The sequence below is a fragment of the Ursus maritimus genome, unplaced genomic scaffold (assembly GCF_017311325.1).
Source record: "Ursus maritimus isolate PB19 unplaced genomic scaffold, ASM1731132v1 scaffold_2, whole genome shotgun sequence".
Classification (NCBI taxonomy): domain Eukaryota; kingdom Metazoa; phylum Chordata; class Mammalia; order Carnivora; family Ursidae; genus Ursus; species Ursus maritimus.
Window position 1 is genome coordinate 39344824 of NW_024424452.1, and position 19066 is coordinate 39363889.

The following is a 19066-nucleotide window of genomic DNA, read 5'->3' on the forward strand; positions in this document are numbered from 1 at the left end:
AATGGGGAAAATATGCAGCCAAGAATACTTGATCCAGAAAGACTGTCATTCAGAATAAAAGGAGAGATAAACAATTCTCCAGACAAACAAAAACTACAGGAGTTTATGACCACTAAACCAGCCCTACAAGAAATATTAAAGGGGACTCTCTTCGGGGCCGGGGTGGCAGGGGGGAGACCAAAAGCAACAAAGATAAGAAAGGAACAGAGAAAATCACCAGAAACACCAAATTTACAGGCAATACAATAGCACTAAATTCATATCTAGCAATAATCACTCTGAATGTAAATGGACTAAACGCTTCAATCAAAAGATATAAGGTATCAGAACGGATTAAAAAAAAAAACAATACCCATCTATAGGCTGCTTATAAGAGACTCATTTTAGACCTAAAGACACCTGGCAGATTGAAAGTGAGGGGATGGAGAACGTCCATCATGCTAAAGGACAACCAAAAGAAAGCCAGGATAGGGGCGCCTGGGTGGCACAGTGCTTAAGCGTCTGCCTTCGGCTCAGGGCGTGATCCCAGCGTTCTGGGATCGAGCCCCACATCAGGCTCCTCCGCTGGGAGCCTGCTTCTTCCTCTCCCATTCCCCCTGCTTGTGTTCCCTCTCTCGCTGGCTGTCTCTATCTCTGTCAAATAAATAAATAAAATCTTAAAAAAAAAAAAAGAAAGAAAGCCAGGATAGCCGTACTTATATCAGACAAGCTAGACTTTAAAGACTGTAACAAGAGATGAAGAAGGGCATTATATCAAAATTAAGAGGTCTATCCATCAAGAATATCTAACAATTGTAAATATTTATGCCCCCAACTTGGGAGCAACCAAATATATAAATCAACCCCCCCCCCAAAAAAAAAACTTTAAGATCATACCCTGGGAGCACCTGGCTGCCTCAGTCAGTAGAGCCTGGGACTCTTGGTCTCAGGATTGTGAGTTCGAGACCCAAGTTGGGTGTAGAGATTACTTAAAAATAAAATCTTCAAAAAAAAAAAAATCATACTCTCAAAGCAAACAAAAAGATTTGCTATTTATTTGGGTTTGTTTAATTTTTTTTAAAGATTTTATTTATTTATTTGACAGAGACAGCCAGCGAGAGAGGGAACACAAGCAGGGGGAGTGGGAGAGGAAGAAGCAGGCTCCCAGCGGAGGAGCCTGATGTGGGGCTCGATCCCAGAACGCTGAGATCACGCCCTGAGCTAAAGGCAGACGCTTAACGACTCCGCCACCCAGGCACCCGTTTTATTATTTTTTTTAATCCGTGTTCCCGTTCCCCTTCACTACTGTGGAGAAGTAGAAGCTTAAGGACAAGCCTGTTTATTTAGCAGGTGGGCTGTGCACGTTTGTAAACTCACTTCAGCCTCCAGAGCTCCCCAGAAATGTGGGGCTGAGCCTGGCCAAAGCAGCTCCTCCTTTGGTGGAAGGGGAGGGGGTCTTCACCTGCTGAGACAGCTCCTCCTCCCTCTTTGCACCAAGGTCTTCTCGCCCCCAAAGAGGGGAAGAGGCTCAAACTCTAAATGTCTTTGCAAACTCCCTTCCTTTCATTGACTCACTCACGCAGGTGCGTCTTAGACAAAGTTGAGTTGCTTTCTGTAGGGATTGATTGCTGGAGGCAAAAGATCCCCCTGCTGACATTCCCTGGGCGAGCAAATCCTGTCTCCCTCTTCATAAGAAGAGCTCCCTGAGAGCCAAAGCCCAGGGTTCCATTGACACAGGCCCCTCCCCAAGGGTTCAAGAGCACCAATGCCATTCTCCTCCCAGCATCCTGCTCTCTGCCCACACGAGGGCGCACGTTCCACGTCCCAAACCTCCCGCCACTGTAGGCGGGGAAGGTACTTTGCCAGAGGAAGTTCAATAGAGCCAACCAAAGCTTGGACAAGGCTCTTCAGCCTGGGAGCAGGGAGCCCTGGGTCTCTCCTGCTTCCCATCAGTGCCTGCGGGGCAGGAGGGGCAACCAGAGGAACTGGTTGCCCTTTCTCTACTGTTCTCTCTTCACAGCCCCATGGAGAAGGAAGACAATTCCACAAAGTTGGACCCCCAGGAAGTGGGGAAGAAAGACGGGAAGGAGGATATGGTCTCCTTCTGAGGTCCCCAGAACCTACAGAGGAGCTTGCCTGGCTCAGACTAGGCCTGGAGGGGAGAGAACAGTGACAAATGCCCCATTGCCCTGAGATACAGGTTATCCCAATGCCCCGCACCCTAAAACCACAAATGCAAACAATGGATTCCGACAGTAATTCAATTAGTCATCCTCCCTGATGGGGGCTGAGAGCCAGGCTTGGTTCCCATGAAATAACTGGGGTGATTCATTCTGAGGCTGCAGGGATGGGCCAGCTCAATACTGACCGAAAGGCTTGAAGCTATGGTTGGCCCAGCCCCAGGGACCCCACCCTGCCCCCATCATGAGCACCCCATGAGTCTCACGTTCCTGCAGCTGCCAGCTACTCAGACCACCACCCCCAACACAAAATACAGAGATAGACTCCTAAAGTAGGCCCCCCACCTTCGACTGGGCCATGGACAGCTGCTGTGGACTCAGCCCTACAGCAGCCTCAGAACACTCTCCAGCCAGGCTTTGGGCATGCCAGGTGTGCCCTCTCTGCCTCCACTTCACGGCAGGAAGAAAGTGGACCCACCCCGCCCCGCGGCCCTTCTGTCAGCACAGCTAGAGCAAAACAGTTGTCTTCAGGGACCCTGCCGATGATGTGGGAAACATAGGCAGAAGGAGATGTAAATACAATTAAACGCCCTCATCGTCTGCAGCCCGTTGACAAAATACTTGAGGCAGGCAGAGTGTAACCTTCCTCCAGGAAGCTCCCAACTGTCTTAATGTAAATGCATTGCTAGAGGGAAAAACCTTAGCTAGACAATAGCAAGGCCTCTAGTATCCTGAGAGTCTGCTCTAGCAGACGTGAACATCCTTCTGGAACTTCCCTCATCGTTACTTCCCCAACCCAAAGGTATATAATCTGTTGCTCCTCACAATCCCAGGACAGCCAGCTTTCTGCCCACAGGTCCTGTCCGTGTGCTATAAGAAAACCACCTTTTTGCACCAAAGACATTCAAGAATTCTTTCTCAGCCATCGGCTACGGCCCTCACCAACCTCACCAACATTCAAAAACATCACCAGGACCATCTCTGCCCCACTCTGGACCCATCACAGCCTGGCTCAGGCACCATTTCCTTCCCCACCCCCATCCCAGAACCCTCCTTCCAGGGGACCACGTGAGCCTTCCCTAAGATGCCTTTGTCCCAGGCAAGACACTTTCCTAATTCCTGTAAAGGCACCTTAGGAGCTTGCAGCTGCCTGTCAGTGTTGCCCCAGGCGTGGGGCTCCGCTGAGTCACTCCCAGAGGTGACCACGAGCAAAGTCTGACGGCTGTGCCCCAACAAGAAGAGGAGGGAACAGAAATCACTAGGAAGCCAGGACACGGAGGCAGACTTGACCAAAAAAAGATATTTATTGAACAATTACCCACCACTGGATTTTACTTGGGCAGGCCCGATAGAGGGTGTCTCCACCTTCCCGATTTATTTTCAGCCCTTCAGGGCATCATTGTAGATCAGAGCCAAGGCCCCCAGGAAGGTGACATATTCCTGGAAGTTCACCACCTGGTCCTTGTTCCGGTCCAGGTCGTCCATCAGCTTTGCAATGTCAGCATCCTGCAGCTTCTAACATGTCAGAATGGGAAATACAGACTCAATGTGATGAGAACCTAGGGTTCTCTCCCTTTCCCCCTCCAGGCCGCCCTCCCTCTTACAAGTGGCTCTGCTCGCTCCTTGTCACTTGGGTTCACTCGGCTTTACCTCTCCGCCCCGGCTCCTCACTCGGAGAGAGTACTAGGCTGAGAGTATCGGGAATTGACCGATGGTCCCAGCAAGCTAGTGGACTCGGGCCCCAGGAGGTGGATAATTGTGAGTCAGACGCACCTGGCCCCTCTCCCTCTCCTCATCCTGCTTCTAAAGGGCAGAGGAAGAGGGGCCTTACTCACGGGGCCAATGGTGAGCTCTTTCTGGATCAGCTCCTTCAGCTCCTTCTTGCTCAAGGTGTTCTTGTCACCTTCCCTGCCCGAGTACTTATGGAAAATGGCCACGAGGAGGCCAATAGCCTGATCCAGGGGGCACGCCATGGCTGGGCACTGGGCTCAGAGCTGGGAGTAGAAAGGCTGGTCAGTGCCGAAGGGCCTCCCCACCCACCCACATTCACATTCCCCAAGAGCTCTGTCCCCACCCGCATCTGTGGCACCATCAGGAGTCAGCCCAGGGCTGGAGGGGGAGGGAGAGGCAGACCTGAAGGCCCAGGGGAGAGAGGTGGTCAAGGAGCAAATAGGACCACAGCTGAGAGCTAGCCTCCAGGGGCTCCAGAAGTTGGGGAGTATGAGGGGGCCCACACGCAGAGGGCGCTGACACACTCGGGGCACACCTCCCGCAGCCCGGGGTACACTCCGGGGAGCCACCCGCCGGCCGGGGGCCGATTCACCTCGGGGCGGGCGGCCCCAGGAGCCCGGCGGCCCCGCAAGGACTCACCGCTTGGCCGGGAGAGCGTCCAGGGACCGGCGGGGCGGTGGCCAGCGCGCCTTTTAGCCGCCGCGGAGCGGAGGCCGGGCGAGCCAGAGCCCACCCCTCCCGCTGCCGGGCCCCCAACCCCGCCCCGCATGCCCCCCCAGCCAACTTCCCCCCCAGACCAGCCCCACCCGACCTCGCCCCGCCCTCAGGCCCGCCCCGTCCTGGCCCGCTGGGCGCCCGCGCCCTCACTACACACCCTGGGGGCCCCCAGCCCTCGTGCCTCCTGCCCCGGGCTGTTCCGGGTTCCCGGGTTGGAACGGGGATCCCAGGGGAGACCTCTGCAAGCCAGTGACGTCGAGCTCCCGGCCAGCTCCCTGGCCCAGGGTGGGGGCGGGGGGTGTCCCCAGAGGGTGTTCAGGGTCAACCCTAGATGAAAGAGGGGGAGCAGCCAGTGGTCTATAGGATACGATTTAAAAGACATCTGGAACACCCACCCCTCAGCAAAAACAAATTCCCACCACCACCCTCACAACCCTTCCTCCCCAGCCGCACCCCTCCCTCTCCCTCTCCCTCCCTCCCCACCCACACCCCCACACCCCAGCCTGGAATTCCGCCTGCGGCCTCTTTCCCAGCACTGTGCACACTGGCGCTTGTCTTAGTTTGTACCCTCCAGTGAAAAGGTTTTCCAGACCTTTGACTGAGAAAGGATTTTCATAGGGGGAAGTGGAGACAGCAGGAAGCACTGGACCCCACAGGTGACTGGGGTGGGGTGGGTAGAGCTAGCTGTCTCGGGGGCAATGGGGGAGAGGGAAAGGGGGCTGGCATGGGGTGTTGTCAGGGTGGCCTCCTGTGGCCTCAGACGGGCTTGTCCACCACTGCCCTCAGAAGCCTCCCGTAGCTCCCTCATTGCCTGTGCTCAGTCAAAGCACTTCCTCTTAGCTTTCTCTGGGAGGCAAGTGAAAGCCTGGCCCAACTTCCCCATTTTCTGGAAGGGCAAAACTAAACCCAGTAAGCTCTGTGACATCCACACTGAAGAAGGGCAGGAAGTGGGGTGGAAGCCCAGGGCCCTAACTCCCAGAGGCTCTCAACCCACTCAAGGAGAAGTTCTGCCTTGCCCCACCCACCCCCAGGCGAGGTGGACAAGGCATCTTCAAAACCAGCCAGGAATGGAAAATCTTTATTTCCCCCCTGGAAGGGAAGGCTGAAGCAGGGAGCGCAGAAGGGAGAGAAGGGCAAGGGTCCAGAGAGCTGCAGAGACCAGGGGGAAGGGGCTAAGCCCTGGTCATTTACTGTCCTCCAGGAAGAAGTCGTTGTAGGCCATGCACAGCGTGGTCAGGAACACCGAGTACTCCTTGAAGTCGATCTCCTGGTCACTGTTCTTGTCCAAGCTCTTCATCAGGACATCGATGCTGCTCTCCTTCATCTTCTTCAAGGGCCCAGCAAGAGGGACAAGTCAGCCACCCCACCTAGCCCTGCCTCACCCCTGCACAGTGCCACCCACGCCCTGGAAAGGCAGCCTCAGCTGGGTCAGCTATACTCTGAGCCTCTCGATGCCCAGCATCTCCCCCAGCCCACGCCCAGCGTGGGGCCCGGCACCTGCAGTGCCCTGACTGGTGACTCTAAGCAGGTGTCCGTAGGAAAGCTGGTGCAGCCGCCCCTTTCCCCTGCACTTTCCACTGTTCGAGGAAATAATCATCTAGATGTTATGCAATGTCCAACAGAACCGCCTTGGCAACTGTGGGGCACTGAGCGTGATCCAGACTTCTTCTGTCCTTACAGAGGCTAGTTGAGAACTGACCCAGACAACACGCCATGAGAGCAGTATGTCAGAGCCCAGAAGCCACCACAGCCTTCCCTTCCTGGGACAGCTTACAGCACAGCTGTATGGCGGGGAGGCCCTAGCTCAGTCATACTCTGTCTGTCCCCTGCTCTCCCAGCCCAGCACCACCAAGAAGATGGAAACAGGGCCCTCAGGGGGAACCATGTTCTGCCCTCCCCTCCTCACTGCCCTCAGCTCCCACTTTTCCACAGAAGGCAATTGTCAGGACAAATGGAGATGGATACAGCCTCTGTGTGATGTGGTCCTTGCCCCCAGTCTGGGCTCCTGTTAAAAGTCAGGCCTTCCCCAGGGCCTCTGTCCCCCTATAATTAACCCCTAGGGGATCTGCTGCCCCTCCCTTTGCCCTCATTAACTCCAGGATGCAGAGAGCCTGGCAGGAAAACCAGAGGGCAGGCTTGGTGAAACCCATACCTGCTCCAGTCTGCTGCCCAAAGAGAGGTTCTCTCTGGGGAGGCCCACCAAGGTTCACAATGTGACTGGAGAGGCCCCATGACTGGATTTTCAAGGAAAAGGAAGGACTCAACCTCTTACTAGCTGGGTGTCTTTAGACAAGTTAGATAATGTTTCTGAGCCTCTGTTTTTTTGAACTGTAAAAACAATATAATTTCCTCATAGGCCTTCCCCTCAGTCAGCTGCCTCCCACCTTCTCCATTTGGCAAGAAGCAGTCTGTCTCCTTCCAGCCTTGTGTTCACAAACTACCAGAATGATCCTTTTTGTCCCCATGTCATTGCCAGCTGAGAGCCCTGGGTGTACCAGGCATACAGGTGAAGCCCCTGCCCTTGAGCTGGGCACAGCTCGAGCTGGGCACCCTGGTGCCTTGTCCCCCACGGTTCCTTACACAGGCTCTTCCATGGCTGCGTGGGCCTGGCCTCTACACAGAAGGCTCCCTGACCTCTAAACCTGCACGTGGCTGTAATTCACCGTCTGGATGCTGCCCTTCCTCCTTCCCGGGGAAACCCAACTCATCCCCCATCACAGAGGTCTCGCATCTGAAGAAGATGTCCACCTTCTTCACTAGGTCTCTGTCAGGTCCTTTTGGCCATCCCGCTCCTGGCTGAGGCCAGAGCACTCAAAGGGCGGATGTGAGTCCCCTGTGCTGGGCCTCTACGGATGCAGAACCGGGGCTTCCTACCTCACAGAAGGGGAGCCCCTGACAGTGGTGTGGTGCTTGCTCTATTTTCCTCCTCCCCCATGGTGTACTCAGGCTTTGGGGTGGGGGTGACCGTCACCTACCTCTCCGAGACACAGCTCCTTCGTGATTAGCTCCTTTAGTTCCCTCCTGCTCAGGGTCAGTTTGCTGCCTTCTCTCCCCGAATATTTATGGAAGGTGGTGACCATAGTGGCCAGGGCCTTCTCAAGAGGTGTCTCCATCAGTGCCTGGCTCTGGAGGGGTAGGGGGAGGGAGGGTCACCATCCCTGGGAAGCCAGACCTTCTGCTTCCCCTATCATTAGCCCAGCCCAAGGCTCTCTCTCAAGGACCAGGAACTAGAACCCAGGATGAAACAGAAGCTACCAACAAGTGGCCCCAAATGTGCCAGAACAGGTTGTAGTAAGACCCAAGGCAAATGTGGAACAGCCAGAGCCATGAGACCAGCCAGCCCCCAAAGGAGCTCTCCCCTGCTTAGGAGATGCTGGAAAAGGGCTCTAGGGGCAGATGACAAGATGACCTCCCCGAAAGATGAACTGGTGGCAAATGATGGAGCCAAGAAAGGGCCTCTGGCCCATCCAACTTGGGCACTCATTTCCCAGAGGCAGCCCTCACCCTAATCACCCTCCTTTGCCCAGGTGCCTGAATCACTTGATAGCAGGGAGTGTCCCATTATAGAAATGGAGGGCAGGGCAAAGAGAGAGTCCAGGGTTTGGAGGGGAACGGGCCTGGAACTGGGAGATAAGGTCTCAGCAAGAAACACGGCAGAGGTTGCTGGACTTGTCCAGCTGGTCTCAGTCTCTGGCCCAGAGAACTGCACACAACTGACACCAAGAGGGGTGGGCCTATCGAAATCCCCAGGACCCCTGTGAGAGCTGGATCCAGAGGTTGGGTTTGAATGTGGCCCTCCACGTCCATCAGCACAGCCACACCCACCCAAGGGAAGAGGCAGCTCCCATGACTCAGACTTGAAAACCACTTCCCCTTAGGAAGGGGGCAACACCCAAGAAACTTGGGGGCTCCAGGTTAATCTGCATGGAGTCCAGAACAAGAAGGAAAAAGCCGCTGGCTCTCACTTTCAGCCCAAAGCCCACCTTGTGATTCTTGAACTGGATCTGTCATTCACCTCTCACCACCCCAAAACCTCAGCATCACCACCACACACACTCCAGGAGACCCAGCCAGGACCACAGGGGAGGGAAGGGCCTCTGGGCATCTCCAACAGCATCCTGGCTGGTTCTAATCACAACCCCATGCCCAGAACCACTTCTCAAAAATTCTGATAATCACAGCTCCACACTCTGCCCTCCTTCCTGAGTGTATCCCCTCTCATGACGGTGGAGGTCCCCAAGGCTTGTCACAGTCTGGCCTTATATCACCTCATTTGCCCCACCGTATAGATGAGCAGGGAAGTGAGAAGGAAGGACTCACCAGGGAAGGAGCCAGCAGACAACCCACACAGCAGAAACAGGCTCCCTCCCACCACTCCTTGTCTTTATTCCCTTGCTCTGGTCCCCAGGAAACCAGGGGAGGGAAAGAGCCAATGAGAAGGGCAGGGACCTGAGAAGGCCCAAGTCAGAGCCTCCCGGGATGGAACTGGGGATAAACCCCTCTGCCAATCTTGCCTTTCTTGTTTCCAAACAGAGGAGAAGGGGGCACATTGAATTCATTGTGGCACACACATCTTCAGTTTCAGAAGCTTTATTTTCCCAACCAAAAACCAGCACTCAATCTGATGGGACAACAGGATGGAAGAGAAACCAGCCGCCCTGGAAAAAAGACCCAGGAAATGTGGGCCAAACACAGGGTCTCTCCTCACACCCTAGGCCACTCTCCACACTGGGGCCCTCCCATCCATGCCAAGAGCAGAGCAAACACACCCTGAGATGGGAATCCATGAGGGAAGATGTTTCCGGCCAAGGGCATGGAAGTCAAGGTCAAGATCGTTAGCAAGTATGGAGCCTCAGGTTTTTAAAGGGCTTTTAAATTAGTGATTTCTTCTAAGCTTCATTCATCTTCGTGGGAAAGAAGTGTCAGAAACTTCGAAAGGAAGCCTGGGAATAAGGGACCGGAACGGGCCCAGGAAGGGTAGGGCCAGGTGATGGGGTAGAGGTCACGGACTGGGGAAGCTGGTTCAGAGTGCAGGAAGGAATGGGACAGGGGACAGGGAAATTCGCCTGAATCCCAGGAGAGACATTGTTCTACCACCAACCAGTTCAAGTATGAGAACAGAGCTGAGTCAGGGGCTTGCACCTGTGGGTGCTGCAGCCCCACCTGGCCTGCTTGGGCACTCCCCCCTGCTCCCACTCTGCCCCACCCCCCGCTGGCAAGGCTGGAGAGGCAGCAGGGACTGGTCGCTGAGCAACAGGAGTTTCCGAGGCAGAGTGATGCAGGAGCAGTCCCTGGGGGAGGGCACTCCCTTAGAAGATGGGCGCCAGAGGCCAGACAGAAGGGGAGGAGCCAGGCTTTTTCCTGGACCAAAATCCTACCCAGGCCTCTGCAGTCACACTCGGAGGGAACATCTGAGTCACCTGTCCCACTGCTCTGAACTTGAGAGGAAAACAGGATGTAATGAGAAGGAAGGGAGAAAGCTTGAAAGGTCAAGGGGACCAAACCCCCTGCTGCTGGGCACCACCTTTACTCACCTCCTTCTTAAAGGCCCCCACACCACCGGGCCTGGCCTGACAATCTAACTTCTTATCACCCACCAGCCTTTAACCTGAAGGGATATGACATCATGCCCGATATTTTCTGGGGGAAGAAAAATCTCAATTTCATTTATCAGATCATGTGTCTGGAATTTCATCTCCAAAATTATGGCCATCTCCCTCACTTCCACCCCAGCTACTATCCTCCACTCAGCCCTTTGAGGTCCTTTTGTCCTTCTCTGAAGGACCATGACCCTAACTGATAAGAGCTCTCATCCCAGGGTCTCTGGGGCAGGGACAAAGGTTGAGAGGGTGATAATCTCAGGCTGCTGCAATGGTGTGGCCCCCTCCCACATGGCCTCCCTGACCTAACATGGACAGGATGGACTCATCCATCCTGGGTTGGAAATCAGGGCACTGGAATGGGCCCGCAGGGCAGGGCTCTCCTAATTCAGCTCCCTGCCCCAGGGCACCCAAACTCCATTCCAGACCCCAGCCAGGAGCAGATGCGAACTTCAATCCCTCCAAAGGCAAGGCTGAGGTGGGAGGGATGAGTCTGCTGTCAAAGACCCCACAGCTGGGGCGTTCCAAGCCTTTGGGGGTTCTTTTCCCTTCCCTCAAGCCCCATCAGTCACCTCCATCATGCACACACACAGTCTTCCATTCACCCCTTCCCCCTTCACTAGTGTGCTCTCCACAAAACTGCTGCCCACTGCCTACGCTCCCTACCCCCACGCGTCCCTCAGCCCCCACCCCAGACCCAGAGTCTCTCAGACCATCAGCCTCAAAGCTTCCAAGAATCTTTATTGAACTTGGTCCACATTGCGCACACATCTGGTGGAGTCAGGGTGAGGTCCTGTGCCCCCTACCAACAGGTAAGCTTCCCCCCCACACCCACACGGGGGCCTTCACTTCTTCCGGGGCTGCTTATCGGGGAACCCTTCAAAGAACTCATTGCACATCATGGCGACACAGGACAGGAAGACACAGTACTCCTGGAAGTCCACCTCGTTGTCCTTGTTGCTGTCCAAGTTGCTCATTAGCTTCTGGAAGGCAGCTTCATCCGTCCTTTTCTGCAGGGAAGAGGCTACAGGTCGAACCACAAAGTCTGGCAATGGAGCCAAGACTAGACCAGGTTTCCGTCTCCAGATGGGAGCTCAGGAAGGCACAGCCAGTCCCTGGGGGCCTGGCCGGGGGGCCCTGCTTTGGAACCCCAGCTCTCAGGGGCTAAGCTGGGGCCACAGAATTCACCCCAAGGGGTGAGGAAGCCTGAGTACCGGCTCACAGCTGGAGAAGGGGACCACAGTGCCTTCCCCCAAGGTTGTTCCAAGAATCCAAGTAGACAATGGTCATGAAGGTAACATATAAACTGCGTATAGTTTGCTATAAATGGGAGCTGTGAATGCTCAGGGGGTAGGCCTGTGTCTCCATAACTATTTCTTCACAGCCACAGAGACTCAAAAATTATTTGTGGCTGGACCGATGGCAACATCCCGGCTTGTGGATCACAGCTTTGCACTTTCACTACCCTAGGAAGTTCCTTAGCCTCTCTGAACTTTTGTTCCCCTTCAGTTAAGTTGTGCGAAGCACCTGGCAGGGTCTGGCCTGCACCCCACCTGTTCGTGCCCAGCCCTCTTCCTGCTGGGCTCCAGGAAATGAGTGCAGTTGCTCACTGTGTTTCCAACCAGAGCAAGCCCTCTGCCCGGACGTCCCCATCTCGGTGACGGATGCCGGCTGCAGGTACGGCTCTGCCGAAGCACTGGTGCCTGCCCCCTAGCCAGGCCTTGCCCCTCCTCTGCGGAGAAGGGGGCACACAGGGGCATACTCCCAGGCAGTAGCGACTTACCCCCAAGAAGCTGGGCAGCTCCCGGGTCAGCAGCTCCTTTAGCTCTGACCTGTTGAGCTTGAACTTGTCACCCTCCTTGCCCGAGTACTTGTGGAAGGTGGACACCATCACATCCAGAGCCTTCTCCAGGGGGCATGCCATGGTGACCGTCAGGATCTGAGGACAGGGTCCCGAGACACCCTTATCTTCCCCAGCCCCACCCTCAGAATGCCCCACCCCACTCCCATCCCTCAGGGACCACTTGGTGAGACTCTGCTCTCACCAGAGGGGGACCCCAGAAATGTGGGGGCTCAGCTCCTGGTGGGAAGTGTGAGCTTCGGGTCACCAACACTGGCCAGGACCGTGGCAGAAGCCCTGGATTGCAGGCAGCCTCGCTCAGGCTGGGCCTCACCAACTGTCCTCCCCCAGTGCTCCCACGACCACAGCAGCCCCGCCCTGCCCCATTCTCCCCCTCGCAGGGCTGCTGGAGCCCTGCCCAGGGGCCTGCAGCGGAAAAAACCAGCGGCCTAGCCCTGGAGTAGGGAGGGGCAGGGTGAGGTGGCAGAGGCAGGGATACAAGGGAGGGGTGGGGAGGCAAGCTCCCTTTGGCTGGGCTGCTGGCAGCGGAGCAGAGGCCCCTAGGACACAACCAGACAAAAGGCCAGGTGCCTTCAGTTTGCTTCCCACACCCGAGTGTGCACACACAGGCTTGTGCAACCCAGCAAACACAAGCCAATGTGCAGAACCACAGGTCACACACACAGCAACACACACGCAGCAACAGCGTGTGCAAAGCCCAGCATCTCAGTACCACCCAGCTAGGTCAAATCCAGCCACCTGCACACTTCCTATTTTGTTGTGTTTTTTTTTTTTCTTGCACGTGCATGCATGCAGGCTTGCATGCACGCGCGCACGCGCACACACACACACCTCACCCCACCCCAGGGCCTCCACATCAGAATCTCACGCTGGACCCAGTTAGCACATCTGGCCTCCACTAGCCGCTCCTTCCTCTGCCCCGAGCCTGACACCCCTTGTGTGCTAGTCAGGAGACCACGACTCACCAGGCCAAGAGGGAGCACGAGATGAGGAAAGAGGGTGCGAAGAGAGGAAGAGTGGGGAAAACTCAGCGGTCTGTCCTATTTATACTCTGGCCAGGCCCTGCCCATAGCAGGGGTTGGGGAAGAGTGAGAGACAGTCCTCCTGTGGGCCCCTCCACCAGCCCAGCTGGAAACCCAGCTTTCTGCCCTGGGTAGGCACACTGGACAAGGGGAGAGCCCACACAGGCAGGGGTCTCAGGGGGGTGGGCACTCCCCAGTGGGCACAGCTCAGCCTGAATTTTTGGGAGCTAGAGGAAGTCTGTGCCTTGGGAATGGGGAACAGGGAGGAAGTGGTCCCACTGGGTAGCTAGAAAAGGGGATACAGGGGAGGTGATTGATGGGTGAGAAACACCCCCGGAAATGCTCGTGGCTGGCTTAGTCAGTAAAGCATGCGACTCTTGATCTCTGGATTGTGAGTTCAAGCCCCACATTGGGCATGGAGCCTACTTAAAAAATAATGTAAAATAAAATCTTGAAAAAAAGAAATTGCCCTGGAAATGTGGCTGCCCAGGCACTAAGGACGGGACCCCAGGCTCAGTGTTGTGATACAGCTTTCGCTGCCTTTTCCCCTCCCTAAAGGGAGCTCTGCTATGCGGAGTGAGGTCCGGGGCAGGAGCTGGGGTCTGGAGGAGGAGCAGACCAACGCCCACAGTTGATGCTAGGACCACCCCAGGCATATCAGTGGACAAAGGTCCTGGGTGCAGCAGTGATGGAGTAGGGAGTAGGAGTCAAGTGTGGGGCTCCGGGATGGGCAGCAGGGTACCCGGAGGACTGGGGAGAGGGAGGGTATCAGGAGGCGGTATCTAGAGTTGGGATAGTATTAGATCGAATGCAGATTGGGGTGGAAAGTTAGAGGAGAAATGGCACAAAATGGGCAAGGCAGGGATCAGGGTCACCTTCTCAGAGTGAGGTATGAGCTCAGGTTGACTGAGGATCAGAGGAGGGGGGCTAAGGCCCTCAGCTGGTTATGGCTTCAGGGATGGGGTCTGGCTCAAGGTGTCCCCTTCCCCCTCCAATGCAGGGCACCACTCCCTGGCCAGGAGCAATACCCTAGTCAGACCTCAGACACCCTAATCCCATTAGTTCTGCTCTCTGGGCTCCCACAGCTAGGCCAACAAGCCCGCCGCACCCCTACACCCCACCCTCCTCCTCAGAACAGCCTTGCTGAGGACTGAGCACCATCTGAAGGGAATCTCTGGCTGCCCTGGTGTCCTCCTTGACGGCCCAGCGGAGCTTCTTCTTCAAAGACCCCAGAGAGAGAACGAGACAGAGCCCCCCAAAGCCCCCAGACGCGGTGCTCGTATTGACCCCACCCCTCCCGTTGGAGGTGGAGACCGTATGTTTCTGCTGGGTTGACACTGCCCTCAGCCCCTTGCTCTCCAGCACTAAAGCCCAGAGAGGAGGGAAGACTCTGCCCCAAGACCCAGACTATCCTCTCAAAAGAAGCAAGCCAAACCGAGGGACACCAGTTCTTTATTAGGAGTTAAATGGGCCCCTCCCCATCATGGTCTCCCTCGTGCACGGCTCTGCTGGGCCTTGGCACCCCCCGCCCCACGGCCAGGGAGGCGGAGCTGGCTGCTCTGTGCATCTTCCAGCTGTGACCCGGGGAGGGCCCCTCACATCTGTCTCCGGCCTCGGGTAGACCTGGCCCACCTATCAGGTCCTGCCCCAGCAGACCCTGCCGGTGGGAGCAGAGCCTACTGGGAGCAGGGGGGCTCAGGGGGACAGTCCTTGAAGTAGTCGTGACAGTAGGTGCAGAGGCAGGCGAGGGAGCGCACGTACTCCACGAAGTCCACCTCGCAGTCCTTGTTGGTGTCCAGGACACTCATGAATTTATTGTAGTCACACTCTCGCAGCTCCGTCTGTGCAGGGGAGGGGGAGGGGCGGGTTGAGGGGGGAGCGTGCCCCTTCCCACCCTACCCTCCTGGGCGGTCCATGCCTCCTGCGCCCTTCTGGGGGCCAGCCTCAGCCTGCCTGTTCTGGTCATTCGCCCATGTCCGTGCCCCTGAGCCCTCCCACTGCTTGCTGAGTGCCTACTATGTGCTGCCATTCGTCCTCCCAGTAGCCCTGCGTGCCAGCAGGTGTGGCGACTCTCCTTCTGCTCTCGCAGATGAGGACACCGGGCCTCCTGCCATGTCCACTCCCTTTCTGGTGTCCCCTCCTCACAGCCTCGCCTGTACCCCACTTGCTCAGAGCTTGTGCCCAGCTCTGTCTGCAGACTCCAGGCAGTTCCTCCCTGCAGACTGGCCGCCCAGGTGCTCACCGGGGTCCAGGTGGGCAGCTCCTTCTGCAGCAGCTCCTTGAGCTCTGCCTGGCAGAGCCTGTGCTTGTCCCCGCAGCGCCCGGAATATTCCTGGAAGGTGCACACGATGGCAGCCACCGCCTGCTCCAGAGGCCGGGCCATCCTCACTGTCAGAGAACAAGGGTGTGAGACTCATGCCAGAGGCCCAGGGCGTCTCCCAGGGACTGCTCCCAGAACTTAGTCTCCCGGCTTTTGGCCCCACAAGCTCCCCCTCCTCTGAGCAGCCCTCCCTAACCACTCCAGCCCCTTCTAATTTATTTCCCTACTACCCCATTGTTATTTTCCTGGACGGAGGTTTTCTTTCCCTAACATCATTGCAAACTCCTCAGGGAGGGTGCCCCACCCCCCAACTACACCCCCACACTGGGGATCCTTGAGGACTTCCCGTCTACCTTCTCTCATCCCTGACACCCGGGAAGGGCTCAATCCCACTCTGCACCACCATGAGATCCAGCCTCCTGACCTTTAGGACCCAAACTCCTTCTGTAGGAAATAGCACAAGGAGACCCTTGCCCTGTGCCCCCCATCCTCAGGCCCTTGGAGAAGCTGGGCATTCTCAGGGAGGGGTCAGATATGAGAGGAACCCCCACCACCTCACCACCCCCACCCATCCCTTCTCCCGCGAACTGTGACTGGGATCCCCTGTGCATCGAACTAGCCACGCAACCTCAGATGAGCCATTGACACTGGGTGTCGGGGGTCTTATCTGTAAGCTGGGGTTCATTCCACCTCTCAGGCCTACTCAGGGACCTGAACCGGCAGTCCACAGAGAGAGACGGCTCAGGTATTTACCAGTCTGAGATTCGCCCCACCTGAAGCTGTCCCCCTGCGCCCTAGGGTCTTGAGATAGAAGGCTCTGCGTAAGAATGCCTGTTCTGTCGGAGGGTCAGGCTTTCCTGGAAGTGCCCGCCTCCCCCCAACCCCACCGCCTTGGGGGAGGATGCCTCCAGCCTGGGGAAACCTGGAGGCAGTGGGAAGGCAGTATCGCCCTCTGAGTCCACGGCCTTGTTCCCCCAGGGGACAGGAGTGCGCAGCAAGGCGGCCAGGCCAAGGCTCTCTCCGATTCCCCTCTGCTGGGCCCTGTGGAGCAGAAGGCCGGCAGGGCTGGGGACAGGGCCGATGGGGAAAAGCAGTGCCTGCGGTCTCTTTGTGACAGCCCAGCGTTGGAGCAAGTTGTCTGAGGTCCCAGTAGAGGAAAGGGCCACACACTCAGGGAATAAGTCACCTCCGAGGTGCTCAGCGGCCTTTCCGGGCTCCTGCCCTGCGGTGGCTTTTTCAGAAGCTGGGTGCCTGGAGACTGGAGAGAATCCTCTCTTCCCTTGAAGCCCCCACCCCTGCCAGACCTCAGCACTGCACACCCCTAACCCAAACTTCCAGACAACCCTTCACTGTACAAAGGACCCCTGAGCCCACCATTTCTGACTTCCCTCAGAAGGGAAGTGGTGGAGGCAGCCAGAGAGCTCATGGTACCTTGACTTCCCTGGCCAGTCCCTGCTGTGCTCAGCCCTCCGCCCCCATCCCCAGACCCTGAGCTAACCCAACTCCCAATCCAGGGCAGAACCCAAGCAGCCGGCGCTCACCACTGGTGTTGGTTTCAGCTGTAGGAGGCTGGAGACAGAGCATCTCTATTTATGCCTCTCGATGAAGGAAGGGGACAATTATGGGGGCCCAAGTAGGTCAAGCTGAGGATGCCCCCAGGGGCTTCCCTGCCTCCTTCCCTGGCGGCCCTTATTATAGGCCCCAGCGGCCCACCTACCCATGCATACATCAAAGGCCCATTCGGGGCCACAGACACAACCCCCTTATTGCCTGCCCCCAGAGCTGGGAACTGGGCACAGCAACCCCCCATCCCCTTCCAGCCCAGCTGGTGGAGACAGGCCAATCCATCACGTCCACCCCCACCTCTTCATTCTAGAAGCACATAGAGCTTCACCCCTAGAGAACCCCTGTACCAGAGGGGATCTTGGAGAGCATCTGTGAGCCCCCATTTGCAGGTGAGAACACTGAGGTCTGAGACATCCTCCCTGCTTGACCAGGTCAATGGTTCTTGGTCACTTTGGGCTGTGGACTGCTCTAACCCCTGAGGAGACCACCTGCAGGTGTCCAAAAGAATAGGAGGAAGGCAAGCCGCTCCGGGGGCCCTTCCACAGTCAGGCTGACTTCTCTGCCGCCTGCACCCCACTGCCCTAAGCGCTGTGAGTGGGCTGCAGCCCCTGCGTCTTCCCCATGCATGCAGCCCCAACCTCTGTGTCCTGTCCTCTGCTCCTTGAAGTCTGATGGGATGGGGGCTGGGTTTCCTCTGGCTTTTAGCTGGAGTATACAGCCCTTTGGGGCCCCAGCATTATGGGGGCTCTCCCCCTTGTCTCCCCTCCTCAATGAGTCCTGGGCTTCAGCTTCTGTCTTCCTCACTTCACAGAACATGAAAGCTAAAGGACGTTTTGGCTCAGCACGGCCAATGCTCTCAGGGCATGAGGGGCCCTGGTGTCCTGCTCACCTCCTGGAGTTGCTTTTCTCTTAGATTTTGGTCTCCTCATTCCTTACTGCCCTGTGAGCTCCTCATTGCTTTGAAACATGTTTTTTAATTCTTCCCAGCATTTTTTGTTGTTTTTAGTGGGGACAGGCAGAGACCACCATAATACCAGAAGTGGAAACCCCTCCATATCACTATGACTCTATTCCCTCTGTCATGCCACCCAGCCTGAGAGACCCTTCCCCATTTCATAGCAGGGTAACCCAAGCCCCAGCAGAGTATGTGGAAAGGGGAAGAGGAGGTCAACACCCAGGCCTCTGAGGAAGCCTGTTGCTGGTGGAGGCAGCCAGAGAGCTCATGGTACCTTGACCCCACTCCCTCCCCTGCACCCAAATCTTGCCTCTGCATCATCTCCATGAGGACTCAGCCCCCATGGGTGAGGGGAGCGAGCAGGGGGCGGGTAGGGAGAGGAGAGCTGTGATTAGCCCTGTTTTATAGGCAAGGTTACAAGGAAGAGGGGACAGAAGCGGGGGCCAGCAGTTACTTCAGTTCTAAGCCAAGCACCTGTTCCGGCCTGTGATTTCATGGCCCTGCTACCAGCCACCTCCCTGCCACAGGTCACCCCACCGTCTGGGCCTCACTTCCCTCATCTGTCAATGATCAGGGATAATAATGGTGACCACTTCATAGGGTTGCTGTGGGGCTTAGACGAGTTAATATATATAAAGCTCACACATAAATAGTGCCCGGCACGTAGTAAGGTCATAAACGTTAGCTGAGAGGTAGGTAACTTGTCCGAGGTTGCACAACTAATAAGTGACCGGCCTAAGAACCACTCATTATTCCTGTAGATATTTAAAGGCAACCGTCCGAGGCCTTGCGGGCATAGTCATAAGCAAGACACATGAGTCCGGCTCTGTGGAGATGAGCACCTAGTGGGGGACACAGGGGTGACAAATAAATGGGTCCTAGGCTGGCGTGTCAGTGCCGGCCAGAGCCACAGAGCGGGGCCAGGGAAAGAGGGTGGTGGCGGGCTGCTACTGTACGTGGAGGTCTGGGGAGTGGCAGGCCGCTTCTCAGAGGTCCCTCGCACTCCTCGTGCGCCTTTCCAGAAGGATGCTGCCCTTTTGTCTGCGTGCTGCGGGGTGGGGGCAGGGGCTCACCCAGGAGAGACAGGCACTTTGGGGTTGGAGGACCGTCATGGGAAGAGCCTTCACCGGACCTC

The 19066-nt window shown here is 56.6% G+C and overlaps 4 protein-coding genes across 5 annotated transcripts; all 4 read right to left on the reverse strand.

Moving 5' to 3' along the window:
* Positions 1–3444: 3444 nt before the first annotated feature.
* S100A6 (S100 calcium binding protein A6) lies at positions 3445–4687 on the reverse strand. Its single transcript, XM_040635662.1, has 3 exons — positions 4530–4687; positions 3995–4153; positions 3445–3674 (listed from the first exon to the last, which is right to left on the reverse strand). The coding sequence occupies exons 2-3, from the start codon at positions 4130–4132 to the stop codon at positions 3540–3542; spliced, it is 273 nt and encodes a 90-aa protein (XP_040491596.1). The 5' UTR covers positions 4133–4153; positions 4530–4687; the 3' UTR covers positions 3445–3539.
* Positions 4688–5669: 982 nt separating this feature from the next.
* Positions 5670–8952, reverse strand: S100A5 (S100 calcium binding protein A5). The gene is made up of 3 exons (XM_008696671.2): positions 8928–8952; positions 7583–7732; positions 5670–5934 (listed from the first exon to the last, which is right to left on the reverse strand). Exons 2-3 carry the CDS (start codon positions 7718–7720, stop codon positions 5791–5793), a joined length of 282 nt encoding a protein of 93 aa, XP_008694893.1. The 5' UTR covers positions 7721–7732; positions 8928–8952; the 3' UTR covers positions 5670–5790.
* A 1978-nt stretch (positions 8953–10930) lies between these two features.
* Positions 10931–13180, reverse strand: S100A4 (S100 calcium binding protein A4). 2 transcript variants are annotated; one of them, XM_008696669.2, is made up of 3 exons: positions 13034–13180; positions 11991–12146; positions 10931–11217 (listed from the first exon to the last, which is right to left on the reverse strand). In XM_008696669.2, exons 2-3 carry the CDS (start codon positions 12129–12131, stop codon positions 11053–11055), a joined length of 306 nt encoding a protein of 101 aa, XP_008694891.1. In that variant the 5' UTR covers positions 12132–12146; positions 13034–13180; the 3' UTR covers positions 10931–11052. The 2 variants fall into 2 exon arrangements, with proteins under 2 accessions (XP_008694891.1, XP_008694892.1); XM_008696670.2 differs by lacking the exon at positions 13034–13180 and adding an exon at positions 12253–12368.
* A 1345-nt stretch (positions 13181–14525) lies between these two features.
* On the reverse strand, positions 14526–15520 carry S100A3 (S100 calcium binding protein A3). Its single transcript, XM_008696668.2, has 2 exons — positions 15333–15520; positions 14526–14931 (listed from the first exon to the last, which is right to left on the reverse strand). The coding sequence occupies exons 1-2, from the start codon at positions 15471–15473 to the stop codon at positions 14767–14769; spliced, it is 306 nt and encodes a 101-aa protein (XP_008694890.1). The 5' UTR covers positions 15474–15520; the 3' UTR covers positions 14526–14766.
* Between the last annotated feature and the right edge of the window lie 3546 nt (positions 15521–19066).